We start from the raw sequence: 22470 nt of genomic DNA, 5'->3' as shown, positions 1-22470 counted from the left end.
AAAGGGGAATGCTTCCAATATTTCCTCATGTAGGATATGATTGGTTTTAGTATTTTTGTGTGTTTTAATATAGATAACATTTATGAGGTTAAAGAAATTCCCTTCTGTTTTCTTTAAATCAAGAATGAGATCAGAGTTTTCTTAATGTATTACTTGTTCTCCTGAATCTGTTAATACGGCAAATGACAACTACAGACTTTCTAATATGAAGCCACCCTTGCATAAGCCCAATTTAATAATAGTTTTTTTTTGTTTAAAACATAACTGAAATCTGATTTAATAATACTTTAGTTAGTATTTCTACATCAGTGAGGAAAATTTGCTAGTAATATACTGTCCTTATCTATTTCATTATGTACATTATACTGATTTCGTAGAACAAGTTGAGAAATATTGACTTTTTCCCATTATCTCAAAAACTTTCTACAAGGTTGAAATAATCTGTTCCTTGAAAATTTGGGGCTGGTCCAAGTACAGTAGTGTTCACAACTAATCAATGACAACCAGTTATAGATTCCTTTGTTCCTTCTCTACTCCCACTGCTTCATTTGACTAACCTAAATAAAAAAGAAAAAGAAAAAAAAGAACATTTGGAAGAATTCACTTGTAAAACAATCTGAAGCCAGTGTTTTCTTTGTGGACTTTTACACTTAATTTCCTTAATAACTGAGATTATTTAGTCTTATAATTTCTTTTTAGATTGGGATTATTGTATTTTTAAAGCAATATCTCCATTAAGTTTTTAAATTTATTTGTGGTAATGTTATTGATAGTATTCTTATTTTAAAAAATCTTTTGCCGTATTTGTATTTTCATTTAGAACAGTATTTGTGCCTTCTCTTATTTTTATCTTTTCAGAGCTTTGTCTATTTTGTTAGCATTTTCAAGGAAGAAGCCATCTTTTCTATTTTAGTATTTTGACTGTTTACTTTGGGTTTATACTGTTGTTCTAACTTCTTAAGATGAGCATTTTGATAAATTTTTAATCTTGCTTTTCCTAGTAAGCATTTAGTTTATAAGGCTCCCTGGAAGCACTACTTTGGCTGAATCCCTCAAGTATTGAAATGTAGTGTTTTTACTATTATTCAGTTCTTAACATTTTGTTACTGCTATGATTTCTTCCTTTGACTATTTAGAGTATTTTAAAAAATCTTCACATATATATACACACACATATATATAATTTCTAACCAGTTAGAAAATGTAATTCGTATAACTATACTTTGTAATTTTCTGTGATTTGTTTTATGGCTCAATTTTTATAAGCACACATGAAGATGTGTGCTTAAAAAGAATGTAGTATGTTAATTGCTGGATGCAGAATTCTATATTATGTCCATTGGAACAAACATGGTGTTTTGTTCAAACATTCTATATCTTTGCTGATCTTAAAAAGTTTGTTGACCTATCAATAATGGGAGTTGAAATCTGCTACCGCAGGTTAATAAGCATCCCTAATTTGAAAATCCAGAATGTTCCAAAATCCAAAATTTGTGAATGCCAACATCATGCCATAAGTAGAAAATTCCACACTTGACCTCCTGCCATGGGTCTCAGTCTAAATGCAGGAACACAACAATTTATTTGGCGTCCCCAAGGGAAAAAAGTCCCTCCCAGAACCCTTCAGCTGTGGTGTATCTTTTCCACGTATGCCCATATCCCCCCATGCAAGTATGTTCACAAAAGGCAATAAAATGGCACATGTGCAGGCCAACACGACAGTGACAGTTTCCCCATAACGCCCCAGATCGGGCCAAGGCCCATGAGCATTACTCACTGTGTTGTTTCACTTGTTCTCTGCCCTGTGGCGGAAAGATATTGCCAAAAATGTCAAAAAAAGGCCTGCAGATACCCCATGGGTAACAGTGATAAGTAAAAGCAGCAGCATTTAGGTTTATCTGTAACACAGAAAGTCAAGCTGTTGGAGAAATTGTACAGCAGTGTAAGTGTGAAACATCTTACAGAAGAGTTTGGTATTGGAATGACTACCATATATGACCTGAAGAAACAGAAGGACAAACTGTTGAAGTTCTATGCTGAAACTGATGAACAGAAGTTAATGAAAAACAGAAAAACACTGCATAAAGCTAAAAACGATAATCTCAGTGTACTGAAAGAATAGATCCATAAAACAAGCAAAGATCTACCGTGAACTGAAAATTGAAGGTAACTGTGAATATTCAACAGGCTGATTGCAGAAACTTAAGACATGGCATTAAATCTTAAACCACGTCGGTACCAGTGTCGACTATAGTCGACAGCCACAGATGAACGCGGACATCTCTTTAGCCGACAGCCGTGATATGACTTTTCTAATTGTTCATTTATCAAAATAAAATTGTGAACATTTAAAAATAACGTAAACATATATGTATATGTTACCTATTCTGATTTACATTACAAGTAAAGCTGCCTGTAAAGTAAAACAAGCTTTCAGTGCTTTCAAGCTTTCCTCATCACACAAGAGCAAAACGGATTCATCGTCAATGCACAGCACAAACTATCATGCAGACTATGAGTGCCGGCTGTGGGCAAGGTTTCACGGCCGGTGAGCACTGGACCAAAGTGGTTAAAGATCTGCGGTGATACAGCACCTGCTGATCACGAAGGAGCAGAGAAAATCATTGATGGGTTTGCCAAGGTCAATGCTACAGAAAATCTAATGTTAAAACAAGTCTATAATGCTGATGAAACATATTTTGGTGTTATTGCCCCCAGAAAGACAATGACTACAGCTGTTGAGAGACAGCCCCTGCAGGAATTAAGGATGCCAAGGATAAAATAACTGCTAGGATGTGCAGTGCAACACATTAAGTGTAAACTTCCTGTTTTCAAGGAATGAATTTCTTCCCAGACCATAATTATCATGCTAACAAAAAGGTATGGATCACCAGGGACATCTTTTCTGATTGGTTTCACAAACATTTTGTACCAGGTGGTTTGTGTTCACTGCAGGAAGCTAGACTGGATGGTGACCACAAGATCCTGTTATTCCTTGGCAACTGTTCTGCTCATGCTTCAGCTGAAATTCTCATAGAAAATGTTTATGCCATGTACTTTCCCCCAAATGTGACTTCATTAATTCAGCCATGTGATAAGAGAATCCTTAGATCAATGAAGAACAAATATTAAAACACTTTCTTTCTTTTTTTTTTTTTTGAGACAGAGTCTCGCTTTGTTGCACAGGCTAGAGTGAGTGCCGTGGCGTCAGCCTAGCTCACAGCAACCTCAAACTCCTGGGCTCAAGCAATCCTGCTGCCTCAGCCTCCCGAGTAGCTGGGACTACAGGCATGCGCCACCACGCCCGGCTAATTTTATATATATATATTAGTTGGCCAATTAATTTCTTTCTATTTATAGTAGAGACGGGGTCTCGCTCTTGCTCAGGCTGGTTTCGAACTCCTGACCTCGAGCAATCCGCCCGCCTCGGCCTCCCAGAGAGCTAGGATTACAGGCTTGAGCCACCACGCCCGGCCTAAAACACTTTCTTGAACAGCATGCTAGCAGTAGTGTATGCAGTCAAGGGTGTGGAAGGTTTTCAAAAGAACTTTAGCATGAAGGATACTATATTTGCTGCTGCTGCTATTACTTGCAACAGTGATCAAAGACACAGTTGTGCATGCCTGGCACAGCCTCTGGCTTATGACTATGTTCAGTGTTGATAAGGTGGTGACTTTGAAAGAGTCTGTATGTCAAGTGAGAAAAAAAGCCCTCCCTACATATGCAAAAAGTACACCTTCACAGTCTGTAAGCTGGAAGAAATAAATATTGAAGTTTTTTAAACATCAATAACAAGGCTCCAGTTGTTCACTTATTTACCAATGGTGAAATAGCCAAAATGGTTCTGAATCAAGGTGATTGTGATAATAGTGATAAAATTATGTGATGGGCTTATTGAAGGACTAGAAAGCAGTGTGCATTTATAACAAACAAGAAATCATGTCAGTTTATAAAATCAGAGGCCCTTCTAAGACCAAAATTGTTGTTAATGAGGCAGATGACTCTGGAGGAAACACTTTAAAAAGCCATTCAGCAGAATGCCTCCTCATCCCTAGAGAATTGGCTATGTGGTCTCTTGACCGCTTCTGATGTTTCTTCTCAACCCCCAAATGAAATACAGTGTATAGTAACCTTTTAATGAACATACTACATAGTAAATGCAGATTGAAAGCTTGCCATCCTTGCTGCTGTTGTTTAACAGCTAATGCAGGTATTCCTGTGATGCTACCACCTTGCTTAGTTACCCTGAACACATTAGTTTTTCACTGTATTGATAACATATTTTGTACTGTTAAGTACTTATATGTGAATAAATGTAAGATAATTGCTTACTGGTGGCATATAAATTGTGTGAGGGATGATGATGATGGCAAACAACCATAGGTTGTCAACATGGGTGGCTAAGATGGTGACACGTTTGCTTTCTAATGGTTCAGTGTACGCCAATTTTAATATTTAAAAATATATAATTACCTTCAGGGTATAAGTGTATATGAAACTAAGTGAATTTCATGTTTAAGCTTGGATCCTATCCCCAAAATATCTATGTATATGCCAATATTCCAAAATTTGAAAAAAATCTGAAACACTTCTGGTCCCAAGCATTTCAGATAAGGCATATTCAACCTGCATGACAAGTATTTTCTATTTTTTTCAGTAGCTCCAAGTTTTGCCTATTTAGAAGCTGTTTTATTAGATACATACTTAAAATTACCTTTTTGGTGAATTGGATCTTTGTTACATGGAAACCCTCTCTATTCTTGGTGATGCTTATTTTTTTGTGTTTTATCTAAAATCTATTTTGTTTGATATTAGGTGGACATATCACAGCTTTAGCCTCAGTGGATTTTGCATCATAATTTTTACTTTCAACTTCTCTATATACTTCTATTTTAGATGTATCTTTTTGCAAATATAATAAAGCCAGCTTTTAAAGATTTGACCTGATCAATCCCACTTTTAACTAGTGCGTTTGCTCCATTTACATTTATTGTGATTTGATGAATCTGTTTCTATTATCTTTTCTTTGGTTTTAAAATTTGTATGTACTGTACACTTTTAATGCACATTTAACTCTAATCAGTACCATGACACCTCAAAAATAAAAAGGCTATAGACTACTTTAGCTCTGATCCTCCCTATCCTAAATTTCCTCCTACTGCTATCCAGAATTTGTGCTGATATAGAACAGAACAAAACAAAACCCAACAATCCCTTCTATTTGGTTTATTTAGATTTGCCTAGGTGTTTACCATTTTGTCCACAAATTTTTTTTGTATCTTATATCATTCTTCTGGGATCATTTTCCTTATTCTCAAAGTACATTCTTTAAAACCGTTAGAGTAGCACTCTTGATAGTTAAGTCTTCCCCTTTAAAAAATATTATATGCCCTCATTCTTTTTTTCTTTTTTTTTATTCTACTAATTAGATGATAGTTGATTGGTTTGCCCTCATTCTTAAAAAAATTATCTTCTACATAATTCTAGGCTGACATTTGTTTTCCAATACTCTGAAGATAATATTCCACTGCTTCCATTGTTGCAGTTGAGAAGTGAGCTGTTAGTCTTTCATTTATATAGACAATTAGTCCCTTCTCTGGGAGATTTCAACATATTCTTTGTCTTTGGTGGTCTGCAGTTTTGCAATGATTCTACGTACAAATTTATATTTATTCTGTTTATAAAATGTTGTACCGCTTGGATATTTTTCATCTCTGGGAAATATGCAGTCATTATGTCTTTTTTTAAATTATTTTAAATTTTTTATATACTTTTTTCCTCGGTCATTATGTCTTTAAATATTGCTTTCATTCCTTCCTCTTGGGTCTTTATATCATCTTTCCTATCTCTTAACCTCCCTTTTAAATTTTCCATTTTCCTTCGATTTATTTGGGGTTGATTTTTCAGGTATATTTACTAGTTCTCTCATTCTCTTCAATTCTCCAATCTGCTGTTTAATCCTTAGTTTCATATTTGAGTATTTTTCATTTTTTGATTTACAAATATTGGTTAATTTCTTTAGAATTTTCATTTTATATATTTATCCTGGTAATTTTAAGTATATAAATATTTTATACATAGCTATTCTATAATTTATATCTGAGAATTCTAATATATGCAATCTTAATTAAGAGGGGATGTCTAAATTTATTATTGGCTCTTATTCAAGGTAACTTGCTATCTTGTGTTTAGGGATCTTGACAGTGTATTAATTACTTGATTTAAATTTTTGTTTGTTTTTATTTTCATAGAGACAGGGTCTTGCTCTTCCACCTATGCTAGAGTGCAGTGGCATGATCATAGCTTACTGCAGCCTTGAACTCCTGGGTTCCTGCCATCCTCCTGCCTCAGCCTCTCCAGTAGCTGGGATTACAGATGTGAGACACTGCCTGATCCTAATCTGTGTAAATTAGATGGTCCCACCCTGGAGCTTTCCTCCACACAGTATTTACTTCTACTGGCAGGAAAACAGTGACATGCAAAGTAGAATTTGAGTTCTAGAGGATTTAAGGACAGAACATAAGGCCTGCTGTTGTAAGGTTTGTCATCCTCACATTTGTGTTGCTATAGGAATCTATCCTTGGCAACCCCACTTCTTCTGGGTCCCCGCATTTCCCAAACCAGCTCCCTGCCATTCTGACTTCAATCCTCTCCAACTTCCTGCTGTTTTGACATACTCTGTAGACTCGGCTTCTAGCCCTAAACTCTGAATATTCATATTTTTGTTCTTGGGCATACCCACCCTAAATCTTGGGTGCTGCAGTTCTAACTTGTCCAAACTCCTGCTCAAGTCTGCTTGCTTTGGGGTGAAGGGTTGCCAGAGGCCACTTTTATCTTTAATGAGCCCAGTAATGCCTCAAAATTATGTATCTTATTGGAGGTCTTAGAGTTTCTAATTAGTCATGATAATAGAGGCAAAAATTAAGCAAGAGTTTTGATACTTAGAAGGTATTTAAATACTTACCTCTAATTTTATGTGTGTGTGTGTATATATATACATATATACATATATATATATATAATTTATTTAATAATTTTAAAGTCTCTATCCATCATACTTAGGTATAAAGCCAGTATTTCCGAGAAACCCTACACCTCAAAAGATAAGAATTAAATAAGAATTCTAAATTTTAATTAAGATTATGATCTATGGATTGGAATTTGCTCCTTTGGGTATCTCATATTCATTCCTTCAGTTGCTTTGGGAAGATTGGCAGTACCTGCAAAAATTTTGTTAGATTTGAATGTATAAAGCAGCTTTAACCAAGTCAATATATAACAACAATTTCCATTATGTCCTCATTTATGTTACAGGGAGAGCATGAATAATTTTATATTTCTAAAACATTCCATTTGTAATTTTTTTCTAAGATGACTATAAAATGGCTAAAATTCTGTTTTATTCATTTGCCTCTTAAAAGTACATTTAATACTAGTGCTTGCATTTTAATACTAATGCATGTTGTTCTTCATTTATGAATACTTTGTTGCTTTTTTCCTCATCTTTCTATTCTCAGTGTCTAGCCACACTGAGCATGCCATAAATATTCACCAAATAAAAGATGCTACTGACTTTACAGGAGTAGAATACAAACTTTTCCCATTATTTCCAGTGAAGTGGGTGATTTGCTCTGAATTTTCATGGTTTTAGCCTTCCCCAGGACAAAAAGTACTTACAAGAAGGCTAAGTTAATTATTCTTTGAGATTTTGAACATGGAAAAGCAAAAGCATAGTTTAATCAATAGGATGTTTCTATAAGGAAATAATACTGAAAACCAAAGTTACAAATTTCAAGCTATTTAAACTTTAATTTGTGCATTTGTGGTAATTGTATGACTGCAAAACACTTTTTTCTTAGAACAACATAAAGGCACATTTCATTTAAATGCATAGTGTACCATTCTAAAATATCTTAATTTCCTTACAAAGTGCTTGAGCAGTCACATACACATACAGTAATAGCAAAATATATGTACACTCTATAAAGCTTAAAATTTTAAATCTAAAATATATATATTTTAAAAACTACAGAAAAAAATTAGTGCTTTCTTCAGCTTAATTGTGAGAATATACCCTGCCCTCTAATTTTTTTAGTGATTGACTTCAATTAAAAAAAATTTCTGTACATGGTGTAGTTACAAAATGCTATGTCAGTTTTCAATGTTAAAAGCCTAATATTTTAGACGTTGCTTTCTTTGCATATTTGAGAACCAGAAAAGGTCAGCGGACTGTACCTCAAAAGTATTTAGTGTTTTATTTAAATGTTGTGTTAACACTGTTTAAATTAAAGCCAGACAATTAAGTTCCTCTATTGCCCTTTGCCGAGGAAGTTAAGTGGCATTTCAAAATAACTTTGAACAACATATTGTTCCCTCTTTCTGCAAGATTTTCTCCCAAAGGATCTTGAGTAATAACCAATTTGGAAGGTAGTATGAATCATCTCTGGATAATTTTAATCATTCTTAGAGTACAATGATAACATGCCAACACATCCCAGCAAGGCTGAAATATTTATAAATGTTTTTAGCTCAGCTCTCCATAAAGTAGTGTGCTTTTTCACGTTTTTCATAAGATTTAAACTTGAACAATTTTTAAGAGATGAGCTCACTGTGATTAAATGGTTTATTCAGAATTGTTAGTTAACAGCTTGCTATTCCTGAGGTAAAATGACCCTAACATGCTAAGTACAGGATCAAAGATGTTATTATTAAACTAAGAAAAAAACCAATGAAGTTGTGCACTATGAGGGAAAAATATGACAAACAAAAAGCTATAGGCAAGTGGAAAGTCACGGTTTACAAAGACATCCTATTAAGAGTACAAAAAGCCACAAATGGATCCTCTGAAGAGTTGTAAAAAGTATTTTGATCAAATTATTTTTGAGACTTTTGAGGTACAGCTTTAGTGTTATAATAATTTTTTTATAAAATATAGACTGTTTTATCAAAAATATTTATACATTCTGTTATAATATATTGCTTTTGCCCTCGGTAACTGCCAATATAAAATCTGGATCCAGTGGCCTAAAATATACAAATGCACTTAATGTAAATGCTGGAGTTTGAGGTGTCTGCTTGGCCACTGTACAAAAGTGATGAAGTGGTGAAGTTAAATAATAAGCCTACAACATAGAATACATTACAACTTGCACATATACATGTTCACAGCATGTATACAATGATAATCCCTATAGTTCAAGAAAGTTATAGTTCCCTTCTACAGCAGACACAAAAACAGATGAACTAGGTTGACAAATGTAGAATGAATATCAAAAAAGTGGGGTAATCAGTTCACTGATTATGGAAGAAGATATGACAGAACAGACTGAGTGTCTAGACTTTGGGAATGCATACAGGTAACAAGGTATCTTGGTTCAGGCTGATCAGAAGTCCTCATTCTTAACATTTTAAGTAAATGCTGATGTTCCTGTTTGTTTCAGCATTGTTTAATAAACAGAAGAATTGTTTGGCAAGCAGCTCTGTTGGAAAGTTATGAGGCTCTGGTACATGGCTGGTAAAGATAAGGCAATAAAATGTTTTCTCCTAATAAATATAGAAAATTTATAAAACAAGACATTAATTCATTCTGTTTTTAAAAAAATCAAGCTCAAAAATGTGCACGCACTGCCACTACACTTTTTGATATTATAGTAATTTCCTTAAAAAAATAAGAGCATTTGCCTTACTCAAACAGAATCATACTTCGTGTGAATAGTAATAGCATTCCAAGCCCTTTTTTTCTTTCTGTAAAACATAGTTATTAATTTTCCATCCACTTAAGGCAGGCATATGGCAAAGCTAGGGACTATAAAAGAGTGGTGTTTTTTTTTTCTTTTTTTAAAATAGACTACTGATCCAAAAGTATTTATTTGTGATGGATTTTCATGGCCGATGTTCATTCAGCTTAAACTCCATGAAACTGTTTCCAGTGCTCAGATTTATGTTGAAAATACATTGAGAAGCCACTTTTCAAGAAGGTATTAGAATGGTACTTTTAAACAAATCTTCATGTGTTTTTAAAAAAACAACTCAGAAGCTACTGGTGGCACAGAAAGCAAATGGAAGGTTGCTTTTAAGAGGTCGTCTTGTGAGTCAGTCTGCTTGGTTTCACAGTGTCTAGTAACTTAACACCAATCAGCGATGTAGTCAAAATCTCTAAACATTTCTTGCTCCTCTTCTGAAAGTATCCTTGGTTCTCGGGGTGGAGTCAGAATAGGTGCTTCTGAGGTAAATTCATCATCAAAATTACTAACATCTTCTCGTCCTCTTATGGTAGGCACAAATGGTGGTTTTACTTTTTTGTCCATCAGAGCACTCCAGTCAATTAGCTGGATCACAAAATATAAAATGACCAGTTTAGTTTCCTGCTCTTCATTGCTCTAGTTTCACAAAAATTTTTAAATATTCATACTTACCCGGAAAAATGGGTGCTTTTTTACATCCTCTGCATCTTTCTCACCAGCTCCAAGGCGCCGCTCAGGATTTCTTCTTAACAGCTAACACAATGTTAAAGGAAAACAGTTACAATAAAACCAATAAAATAAACTTCATTGATAAGGATTCTCATAACTTTCAAAGATTTAGATATTTTTTGTTTCTTTGTCTAAACTATGCAACATCTAAGAACTGAAAAAAAATTTCTAAAGTTCTACTGGGAAATTACTTTCAATATAAAAATGCAAGTAGTTTTATAAAAAGTTCTTACACTTATTTTAAGTCTTACCCTTCTCATTATGGAAATGGCTTCTGTAGATAAGAACCTTGGATACCTTACTTCATCATTTACAATACTGTCAAAAACTTCCTCTTCATCATCACCAGGAAAGGGAGACTAGAAGAAATATCTTTGAGTAAGTTAAAGTGAGTTTTAATACAGTACAATTGTATTACTCATTCACAGTGAAACCGACATCCAGGCAGTGAAAAAAACAAACAAAAGAACAAAAACAAGAAACAAATCTACCAAAACAGTAATAATAAAAAAGAACTATATGAAGTCACAAGGGATGTACATCTATTACCTAGAGAATATATACCATATACTCTTACTGAAATATTGTTTCAATTTATTTTATAGACCCTTATAAAAAAACTTGTTTATATCATATAATATCATTTTTCACTTAATTCCATTCCATTTCATTCTACTCTACTCCAATTTATTTTATTGACTCACTCATTCATCTATCTGGCCAGGCAGTCGATATTTAGAGTATCTACTAGATAGCTGGGAATATTTAGATAACAGACAAAATCCTTAAGAAGCTCAATCTTGTGGAAAGACAAGAGAAAATGGGTATGGTAAATATGGCAGTAAGTGTTACAATAAAGGGAAGCTGAGTCTGTGGACATACATCAGATAGGGAAGTGCTTTGGATTTCAAAGTCAATAGCAAATTAATGGTAGTAAAACACAATTAGAGAGTAGTAGGCATAATGACTGTACTAAGGAGCAGCTGGCAACAAAATTAGACTGAAAGGAACTCAAAAGGCATACACTGCCAGGTATATGTGCAAATCTTAGGGCATTTCGGTAAGCACAGTATTAAAATCATTTTGCATAATCACCAGAATGACACTGAGTCATTAAAAAGTAGTAACACTACATTCAGTATAACAACTTGATGTAGAAAGGAATAAACTCTCAACTGTGCTACACTTGTCTATCAAAGGTGACTTATTGCCTCAGAATTTAAGATGCCTTAGTGTTCACTCAGTTATTTTCAAACTCTGGAAACAAATGTCTGAGTATCATTTAATAGCTTAAAATCACTGAAATGAGTCAGTATCTCTAACCCTATTTTCTCACTGCCTGCTGGGGAGATATAGGCTTACTTAGCCTCATCAGGTTTGATTTGGTTGCTTACTTTCTACAAGGTATTAAAAAATAAAAGACAAGCAGAAAGCAGTATCAGTGGAAAGGGAGGGATCTCTAACCCAAGGAATCTGTGAAAATAAATTTAGACTACAACTTCCTAAGACTGAACTGCCAATCTTATTGCTCACAACTAAGAAAATTTCAAACTTTTCAGTTATCAAAACCTTAGTTTGTTCATTCACTCATTCAAAATACATAAATCAAATACCTGCTACGAGGGACAATCTAATTTCTTTTTGGGATTGAAACAGCAAGTCAGTGGAAAATTCTATTTCACAAGTGTTCTCAATCAGAATTTCAAGTGATAATATAGAGAGAGTGCTTTTGTCTTTTGCTTGAACAATTTTGTACTTGAAAACTAACACTCTGTAAGTCTCTGATTAGCAGAGAAATACCTACATTTTTTAAAAAATAAGTACCTTGTTTCTACAAATGTAATAGATTATAAATTAACAGGGATGACAACAGAAGGTTAACAAGTGTGTTTCAAGCACACATAAAAAGAATCCAATAGTCTGTTCAGATGTCAACATTCATAGCATCTAACATCAGTGTCCAGTTACTTTAAATTTCTCTAGCACGTGCACTCTTATCTGGCACAGAGAAAAGGGGACCTGGTATATTAAATTATTCTTTGAGTCTTTCCACTCCTTAGAACTAGTAGAAGTATACAAATACAAATTTGAAAATGCATGATACATCCAATGAGTTTTCAATTGTTTGTAATACCAGAGAAGACAGACATAAACTTTAGCCAAACTTCACTTTCATCATAGATTAAATAAACAGTTATCTCTAAAGCTTCACTAATGCTTTAAAATTATTGAGTTTCAAGGTTAGTTCTTTTTCCAACTATCCTCTTGTGGAGGCATTATAGAGAAATGAAATTCCGAGAAGCAACTGTGAAGGGATAGCCAGATCCATTGTCTTTTATCCTCTAGGAAATTAAAAGCTCAATCAGTTAGAAACTCTTTTAAAAAATATGAAACAGGAGTTTCCTTACTTGTTCTTTGAAAAATCCTCCAATGGCTATAGAATAGGAAGAAGTAGAATCAACTGGCTACTAATCCTATAATATCTTACAATAAACTCATATTTTTTCATGTCACTTGTAATATGGAGAATAAATTTTAAGCAAGCACATAATTAAATCTCATACTTACTTGAATAATATGTTGAAAAAACAAAGCAACAAAAATGATACTCAAAAAAAGGAAGGGGGAAGAAAGTAGTTCAAGTATGCCAGAGGTTACAGAAACAACTATTGTGAGAACTTCTAGCACTCTCAGAAAGTAAAAACTACTGTGGATTAGGGCTAAAATAAATCTTTCCATCCTAAATACCACTTAACTGCTTTTCTAAATAGAGGTGAAAAATTCAAACCTGGACCATTGGTCTCAGGAGTAGAAACAAGGCTGGATGTCCTGGTGCTGCACAGCATAATGCTTTAGAGACAGGTTCTGAAGCCAGAGTGACAGGGTGAAAACCTTAGCCCTACAACATGAGAGCTGTGTGACTTTAAGTTATTAATCTTTTTGTGTGTCCATTTATGCCTCTGAAAATGGGCATAAGACCAGTACTGAGCTTACTAAGGATAATTTCAAAATTAAATGGGCTAATATTTATAAAGCACTAGAATAGTGCCTAGCATATGGTAAACTTCATTTTAATTAGCCATTTCTTCTCCTCCTTTTCCAGAAAATTCACTCCAATGTGACATACCAGAAGGGGCTATCCATCTGGATAAACCAAAATCATTTATTTGTTTGTTTGGGGTGAGTGCCAGTAAATGATAAGCACACAGCAAAACTTTAGAAATTTCTGAAATTCAGTAATTTGATCATTCATTCATTTAGTTGCTAACTTATTCATGCCTTGAATGTACAAGGAAGGTTGTTGGCAATGCAGAAACTGTAGAAAGAACCAATCCCAGAAAAATATTTTTCTTGCATCTCCAGATCAAGTCCCACTAAATAGTCTTCAGTCACTTATCAAAGGATTCACTCTTTTCCAATTCCACCCCAATTTATCATTCCTAACAGTTTATAATATGTTAGCCTATTATTATTGTTTTATTAGCGCACTGTTTCCTAAATGGTAAGAATTTTTGCGTACAACTTAGTTATCCTCTGTCTCAGAATCATAAAACATAACCACAGCACAATCCTGAAATATAAGAACTATTTTCAAAGTATTGGTAATGCATCCCACAGATCACATAAAAATCTTTAAAAAACCAGTGAAGGTATTACAGAAGTATAGCTAAATATTAGTATACTATAAATATTTATAAAACTTAAATTCTACTCATGCAGAAGACATATTAGCTGGTTTTATAAATGACATGCTTTGTTCTTTCAATCATCATTACTTTCTTCTCTCTCACCTATTTCATACTGCTTACCTCACCAACAAGCATTTCATATATAAGTACACCAAGGCCCCACCAATCTACAGCCCTTGTATAGGATGTTTCTGTTAATACTTCTGGGGCAAGAAATTCAGGAGTGCCACAAAATGTGCTTGTTCTATCTCCATATCCCATTCCTGAAAAAGATAAAATATAAACATTTGTTAGCAAATAAAATAATCCAGCATAATAAATTAGAGATATATCATTGGGAAGTAAAATTAAAGTTGTGCATTTGTGCATGGTGAACAAACTCAGACACATCAAAGACTTTTAAAGAAACAGCAAGGACTGGTACAGAGAAAACCACAAAATAGCAACTTTACCATTAATTGGTAAAAATAAATAAAATTTCCATGCTTTTTACTTATTTTTTCTGTCTTGTCATTACTTTACAAGGGATGCTAAGAAGGTACAACAAAAGGAACTGGTTCTGAACTTTAATTTCTATCATCCTTCTAATCTAATCTTTTAAATAAGTTTATTTACTTCATTATAAAAATAACATTGAGTACAGTTTAGAAAAACCAAAAAGCGAACACTTAATTAGATAATTAGGAGTTGAGCAAATATGTCATAGAATGTAGAGAGATGGTACAGGTTGAACATCTTTAATCCAAAAATCTGAAATCTGAAATGCTCCAAAATCTGAAACTTTTTGAGTACCGATATGATGCCATAAATGGAAAATTCCACACAAAAGTACTTGCCACAAGCTTTGTTTCATGTACAAAATTATTAAAAATATTATGTAAATTTACCTTCAGGCTATGTGTATAAGGTATATATGAAACATAAATGAATTTTGTGTTTAGATTTGGGTCCCACCCCCAAGATATCTCATCTATATGCAAATAATCCAAAATCTAAAGCAATCTGAAATCTGAAACACTTCTGGTCCCAAGCATTTTGGAAAAGGGATATTCAACTTGAATTAATATTTTAGCTAACTAGGTTTCAAATATATGTTTCTCATAATTTAGTAAAACACTAATCAAATAAGCATTCTGCATATTGATGATATGTCTCTATGTATTCCAAAGTGGAAGAATGTGAAAGAAAAGCTCTTAATTCTAAATTTAATAAGCTATGAATATATAATAACTGCAAAACATAAATGAATTTGTATATCTATGGACCAAAACTTGAAGGGCATAATTAGATACATCAGCACATTGGGGTGGAGATTTTTTTCTTTTTTGCAAAATTTCTTTAACATTATCATGTTGTTTTTTTATTTTCTTCAATTAAACATTATTTTTAAAAAAGAATGATATAATATCTACACACGTTCTACATCTGCCTTTTAGTGACTTGGCCAAAGTTATAGGAACAAAGTTAGTTAACAAAGACAGAAATAGATTTAATGTTTCTTGACTTTTATTCTGTGTTCTGTTTACCACTACAGCATATTACGTAAGTCACAAGTCCTCTAAATTTTTGCCTTGTCTTAAAGTAATACTATAAAATGTAAAATCTGTGATATTTTAATGTAATATGTACATGTCATGCCAAATATAGTATAGTTATCATGTTTCATTCATTTTGATAAATTTTCTTGTCCTGCTATCTTTAAAGGAAGTTGAGAGTAGGCCCAAATAGCTAGGACTTAGATTGGTAAAACCCCATGGAAGTAGTTAACATCAGGCTCTGGAGTAATAAAGACCTGGTTTAAATTTCAGCTCTTCTACATGTTAACTGTGACAGCTTGGGAAAGTTGTCTAACTTCAAAGCCTAAGTTTCCTCATCTGTGTATTAGTGTTAGCAACATCATCTACCTTTGTATGATTGTTATGAACTGAGGGAGATCATGCATTTGAAGCATTTGGCAAAATTGTTAGCACACAGTAAGCATTCAAAAATTCTTAGCTATTATTATTATAATCTACTATGTATATTTCTATGATAACGAAGGAAAACATTTGGTAAAGTCTGGTTATCCAATACTTATTTTCCAATTACCTATTATGTTCTAGGCACCTGTGCCAAGTGGTAGGAACACAAAGATGAAAATAAGATAATTCTTTTTTTTAAAGAGCTAACAACTACCTGGAAAAAAGCAATTATATATATAGACAAAAAGATAATTTTATAATAATATGGTAAGAGCAAGATATGTAGAAATAGTGAAGAAGGGCTCCTAAAGCAGACTTGGGAGTTGGGGAAGGAGAAGAGGAAATCTCAGGTAACTTGCCTGGAGAGGTAACATTTGAGTTGAATCAGAAGGATGAATAGATGTTAGCAAATAGATTTAGGATGGGTGATAGTACTGGAGAGGCACAGACCATAAGCAGCACATTGTTGCTGGAGCAAAGAACTAGACAGAGAGCAGCAAGAGTTGTGGCTGGAGAGGGAGGCAGGCAGATCAGGGTGAACAGTGCATGTCATATGCCTAGACATTTTATCAGGGGTGTACCATGGTCACATTTGTATTTTGAGGGGTCCCATTAGCTATTTAGCAATTACACTGCGTACTGATTTGGGAGAGAAGTCAAAAGACCAGAGATAGGAAAGGTTAGGAGGATATAGCCATCTTGTCAAAACAAGATGACGAGTGGCAGTAGTAGAGTGGAAATGACAGATTTAAGAAGTATTCAGGAAATAAATATCAACAGAATTTTTTGAATAACGTGATACAGAAAGTCAACAATAGGATAGAATCCAAGATAATTCTACATTTTCAGATTGAGAGACTGAGAGGAACCAGATTCCTGAGGATAAGAAGCTGTTTTTTGTTTGTATAGCATTTGAGGTGTCTACTGGCTGTTCAGGTAGAGCTGCCTAGTAGACAGTTGAATATAAATGTTTGGAACCCATGGAAAAGGAAATAATATATTTCCTTATATTAGCATATAGCTGCTAGTCAAAAACTAGCAGGCTAAGGACAGACTCTTAGAAAGGAAAGCATTTAAAGCAATAGTGTCCAATAAAGAGAAGCCCAATTAGGGAAACAATTTACTGGATTCAGTAATTAGGTCAGTGGCTATGTGATGGACATAATATTTACAAAGTTTATTCATTTAACTGTTTATTAATCAAACACATACTGAATACTTAAGATATGCCAAGCACTGTGCTATGAGCTACAGAAACAAACCTGAAGAAGAAACAATAAGCTACCAGTGTTAAGAGTGAGACAGACAATGTCAGTTATGCTATAACCTATTGAATGCAAAGATATCAATGTATAGTATGTTTGGTACTGTTGTTATATACTTACTTCTAACTATAACAGTACTCCTAAACAGAAAAATCTACATCTGCTTTATAGTTTAGGAAATATACTCAAAGAGGTTAAAAGTAAGTTTTCCATAGACTCACAGCAAATAAGTGGCAAAGTCAGGATTCAAATCTAGGACCATATGTTGCCTAAACCCATGATCTTTATGCTTTCTTATGTGACCTCTGATTCAAATTTCCCCAGTTTACTTATTTATTTACTTTTGACTATATAGAAAACATTCTTGAGATATCTGTACCTATTTTTTTCCTATTTAAAAATGTTAATATTTAAGTAGCTGGAGAGAAGTTATTAGGCCTATGCAATTTACTGTATATAATCCTACCAGAATAGACAATTTGGTACTTAATACTTTCTAAAGTAGTAATAAAATTATTAATCATACACAAAGAATCTTGGTCTTCTGCTATGACACCTAACCTTATTCATATCCATAATAAATTCTTAATGTGATAATTTGGTTATATGAGCAATCTGTAATGTCTTAATGAAGAATAAAGTTAAAAATACATTTTGTTTTCCATAAACAAACTTTAAAACTACTCAAGTATAAAGAAGTAGTAATCCATGAGAAAAGGAACTTTAAAACATCTAATTACCTTCTTTGCAAAGTCCAAAATCAGCAATTTTCACAAAGCCCTCTGTGTCTAGCAGTAAATTATCCAATTTCAAATCTCTGTTCAGGATTAAAAAAAATATATGAAAAAAAATCAATAAAATCAGTAGGTAATATGATAAAAAAATCATTTCAACAGGGGCTTTATTTTCTCTTTACTAAAAATGGATTTTCCAAGTTATGATTTAAGATTAAAGTACTATGTCACAAGCATTCATTTTTTTTCTTTTTTTGGCAAATTTACTGTTTTACATAATATAGTTTCTGAAAAGAATGTATGTTAAAAGGAAAGTTTTTTTTTTTTTTTTTTTTTTTTGAGACAGAGTCTCACTTTGTTGTCCAGGCTAGAGTGAGTGCCGTGGCGTCAGTCTAGCTCACAGCAACCTCAAACTCCTGGGCTCAAGCGATCCTCCTGCCTCAGCCTCCCGAGTAGCTGGGACTACAGGCATGCGCCACCATGCCCGGCTAATTTTTTATATATATATCAGTTGGCCAATTAATTTCTTTCTATTTATAGTAGAGACGGGGTCTCGCTCTTGCTCAGGCTGGTTTTGAACTCCTGACCTTGAGCAATCCGCCCGCCTCGGCCTCCCAAGAGCTAGGATTACAGGCGTGAGCCACAGCGCCCGGCCAAAAGGAAAGTTTTATCTCTTTATAAATGTATACGTTAAAGCATAGGAGTTCAAGCACCTTTAACTTAGGGTTTATTAATTTTTTTATTTGTGATAATCTGACTTACTCCAAGTCTTACTCTGAAATCTTGCTTGTACACCACTTATAAGAAAGAACTGTCAAGCTAACAGTACCAATAAGGAATCGGAGGATAGGTCTAACTCTCTAAGAGAGTAATTCAAAATTAAAAAAAAAAACTATCCATTCATACTAATTCATTACAAATTATGCTAGTTGAAAACATTTTACCCTTTAAGTAAAATAGAACCTTACCTTGAAAACACTATTAGAAGTTTGAAAAAACCTTGACAGTCTCCTAATTCTGACTGGCCTTCCCATAACTTTCATGGTCTTGGGCAGTGTTGAATAATAATTTTTCTGGTTAGAGCAGTGCTATTCAATAGCAGTGCTATTCAGTATGGTCCATGGATTAGGCACTGAGCCATGAATTATCCTGTTTACAGTCTAATAATGAGCTTGTACCAATATATAAACCGGCTATAGCACCAATATGCTGTTTAGTTCAGTTGACAGCAAAGCTTCTTATAGAGGGAAGCAGTGTGATATTTTACACTCTGGTACAAGCTACTTATCTCATCATGGGGACAGTTTATTACTGGTCCACAGAGGTTTTCTGCAGTGGATTAGTTGAATGCAAAACATTCATTAGGATGAATATTATTGAGAACTGCATTATCATAAGCCAACTCATAATTTGACTATTTTAATTAGGGAATGGGCTATGGATTAAGTATCAAAAAGTTCATCAAGTAATTACTATGCTGACCACATGTCTTTGAAAATTGGGGTTTGACTTATTTAGAGTGCACTTATCAGATAAAGGAGAAAATTAAGAAGCTAAACACAAAATATCTTTCTTAGTTATCTTTAATTCTAATTCAAAAATTAAAAATTACTTACCTATAAACAATTTTGTGTTCATGTAAATATTGCAACCCAAGAACTACACAAGCAGCATAAAATCTGTTTGAGGAATTAAATTAAAAGAAGTTTAATAAATTTCACTGTTCTTGAATCCTAGTTTATATTTTTATACTTCAAAGTAGAAATCTGTAGTTACTTAATTTCACAAATATTTATTTAGTCCTTGCTATGTACCACACAATATGTTAAATATTAGGCATAAATTAAAAAATGAGAAAAGTACAGTGTCAACAATGAAAGCCATTAACTTTGCCTGGTGGAATCACTGAGGACTTTAGAGGGGACATTTGATCTTTTTCTGTAGGAGGAAATACAATGTGCCATAAAAATGAAGGACAGTATGACAGGTAGAAGATTTATGAGACAAATATAGGGCATATATCCCTAAGAGGAAAAAGAAATAGAGGTGTAAACAGCACAACATATTTGATAACTATTAACAAGTTTGGTGTGGATAAAGTAAAGGATGAGTGTATCAGGGGAAGAAGTAGTAGGAGATAGGTTGAAAAGAGAGCCTGGGTGAAGGACCTTGAATATCATATCATATTATGGATACCGAAAAATATTTTCTCTTAGAATCAAACCATTTTAACCAGAAGAAAATGATCACATTTATGATAGTGTGAAGGCTGGAGTAGAAGTAGGTAGAGATCCAGAGGGAAAAAGAACAGGTAAGGCTTTTATAATAGTACAGATGAACAACCATGAGAACGTCCAATGCAGTGGCAACAAAAAGACTAAGAGTTGGACTAAAAAAGAAACTGAAAAATCAGCATGACAAAATGTGGTGTCCCATCAGCTGTATAGGATGAGGGAGTGGGGAGAGCTAAAGATGACTGTCAAAAATGCAAATTTGAGCCAAGTGTGGTGATCTAAGCACTCTGGGAGGCTGAGGCAGGAGGACTGCTTGAGGTCAGGAGTTTGAGACTGGCCTCAGTAAGAGCAAGACTCTGTCTCTACTGGGAAAAAAAAAAAAAAAAAGAAAAAAGAAAAATTAGCCCAGAACTACTAAAAATAGAAAAAGTTAGCTGGCTGTGGCAGTGCTCACCTATAGTCCCAGCTACTCAGGAGGCTGAGACAAGGAGGCTCACTTGAGCCCAGAGATTGAGGTTACTGTGAGAGCTAGGCTGATGTCATGACACTCTAGCCTGGGCAACAGAGTGAGACTGTCTCCAAAAAAAAAGGGCAAACCTGTCTTCAGTATAGAATAGTCTATATGAAGACACTTATGACAATTAGTTCGTAATTATACAAGTAACATAAATACTTTCTCTGTGAAATTTACATAATACCTTCCCCCCTAAAGTGCAATATTCCATTCATCCATCTCAACTTATCTCCATGGTCATCCATAGATATAACAACTCCTGCCACTTTAGTGATGTTCCTCTAAACTTCTGGAATGCATTTATATTCACATTAAAAAATACAGCTATATTTTGTGTTTACCTATTTTTATAAAAATGAGACTATAATTTGGGAGAATTTTAAAATGTCACTAATTAGAAATATTTGATTATACACTGGAAGGAAGGGAAGGAAGGAAAAGGAAGGAAGGAAGGAGGGAAGGAAGGAGGGAAGGAAGGAGAGAGGGAGGGGAGGAAGGAGGGAAGGAGGCGAGGGGAGGGGAGGCGAGGCGGGGGAGAGGAGAGGAGGGGAGGGGAGGGGAGGGAAGGGAGGTAGGAAGGAAGGTAGGAGGGAAGGAGGGAAGGAGGGAAGGAAGGAAGGAAGGGGAAGGAAGGAAGGAAGGAAAGAAGGAAGGAAGGAAGGAAGGAAGGAAGGAAGGAAGGAAGGAAGGAAGGAAGGAAGGAAGGAAGGAAGGAAGGAAGGAGGGAGGGAGGGAGGGAGGGAGGGAGGGGGGGGGAAGGGAGGGGGGAGGGAGGGAAGGGAGGGGGGAGGGAGGGAGGGAAGGAAGGAAGGAAGGAAGGAAGGAAGGAAGGAAGGAAGGAAGGAAGGAAGGAAGGAAGGAAGGAAGGAAGGAAGGAAGGAAGGAAGGAAGGAAGGAAAAACTTATCAGAAATTTAAAGGAGTTACTGAATTTCAATACAATAAATGTGATTCTAAAATTGCTTAAGATAGTTATTTTTAAACATAATTTTTTAGCAAACTTACCTTGTTAGCAAAACAATACTGTAAAACCTATAAAAATATCTTGATTTCTCTTTGGTTCTTTAGAAACAGACTGCTTCGATTATACTCAAGAAATAACTGGGTAGTCTATCTAAAATATGTATTTCACTAAATGCTTATACTGTATGTCAGGTATTGTATTAGCTATTTTCATTTATCAGCTAATTTAATCTTCAATTAAGCCTTAAGATAAATTTTCTTTTTTGAGACAGGGTCTCCTTCTATTACCTGGGCTAGAGTGCAGTGGCATCATCATAGCTCACTCCAACCTCAAACTCCTGGGCTCCTGTAATCCTCCTGCCTCAGTCTTCTGAGTAGCTGGGACTACAAGCCCATGCTATGACACATATCCTAATTTTTCTATTTATTTCAGTAGAGATGGGGTCTCACTCTTGGCTCAGGCTGGTCTCGAACTCCTGAGCTCAAGCAATCCTCCAGCCTTGGCTTCCCAGAGTGCTAAGACTATAGGCATGAGCCACTGCACCCGATCAAGATAAATATTTTGCAGAAGCAGAGAATGCTCAGAAAGAGCAACTTGTTTGTTTAAAGTTAGACAACTAGAAAACAGCAAGCTAGAAA

General features: G+C 34.4%; 1 protein-coding gene across 3 annotated transcripts in view; it reads right to left on the bottom strand.

Annotated features, from left to right (window-relative positions):
• Positions 1 to 7717: 7717 nt before the first annotated feature.
• Positions 7718 to 22470, bottom strand: part of PKN2 (protein kinase N2) — a 137977-nt gene continuing 123224 nt past the window's right edge. For all 3 annotated transcript variants that reach the window (XM_075999779.1, XM_012749242.2, XM_012749243.2), the window contains 6 exons: positions 19738 to 19800; positions 18128 to 18204; positions 14282 to 14424; positions 10724 to 10831; positions 10416 to 10496; positions 7718 to 10328 (listed from right to left, as the gene is read on the bottom strand). In XM_075999779.1, coding sequence (XP_075855894.1) covers positions 10125 to 10328; positions 10416 to 10496; positions 10724 to 10831; positions 14282 to 14424; positions 18128 to 18204; positions 19738 to 19800 — 676 coding nt within the window. In that variant the 3' untranslated portion in view covers positions 7718 to 10124. The remainder of the gene's footprint in view (positions 10329 to 10415; positions 10497 to 10723; positions 10832 to 14281; positions 14425 to 18127; positions 18205 to 19737; positions 19801 to 22470) is intronic.

This window comes from Microcebus murinus, chromosome 2, assembly GCF_040939455.1.
Source record: "Microcebus murinus isolate Inina chromosome 2, M.murinus_Inina_mat1.0, whole genome shotgun sequence".
NCBI classification, from domain to species: domain Eukaryota; kingdom Metazoa; phylum Chordata; class Mammalia; order Primates; family Cheirogaleidae; genus Microcebus; species Microcebus murinus.
This window is presented reverse-complemented; position numbering and strand designations above follow the sequence as displayed.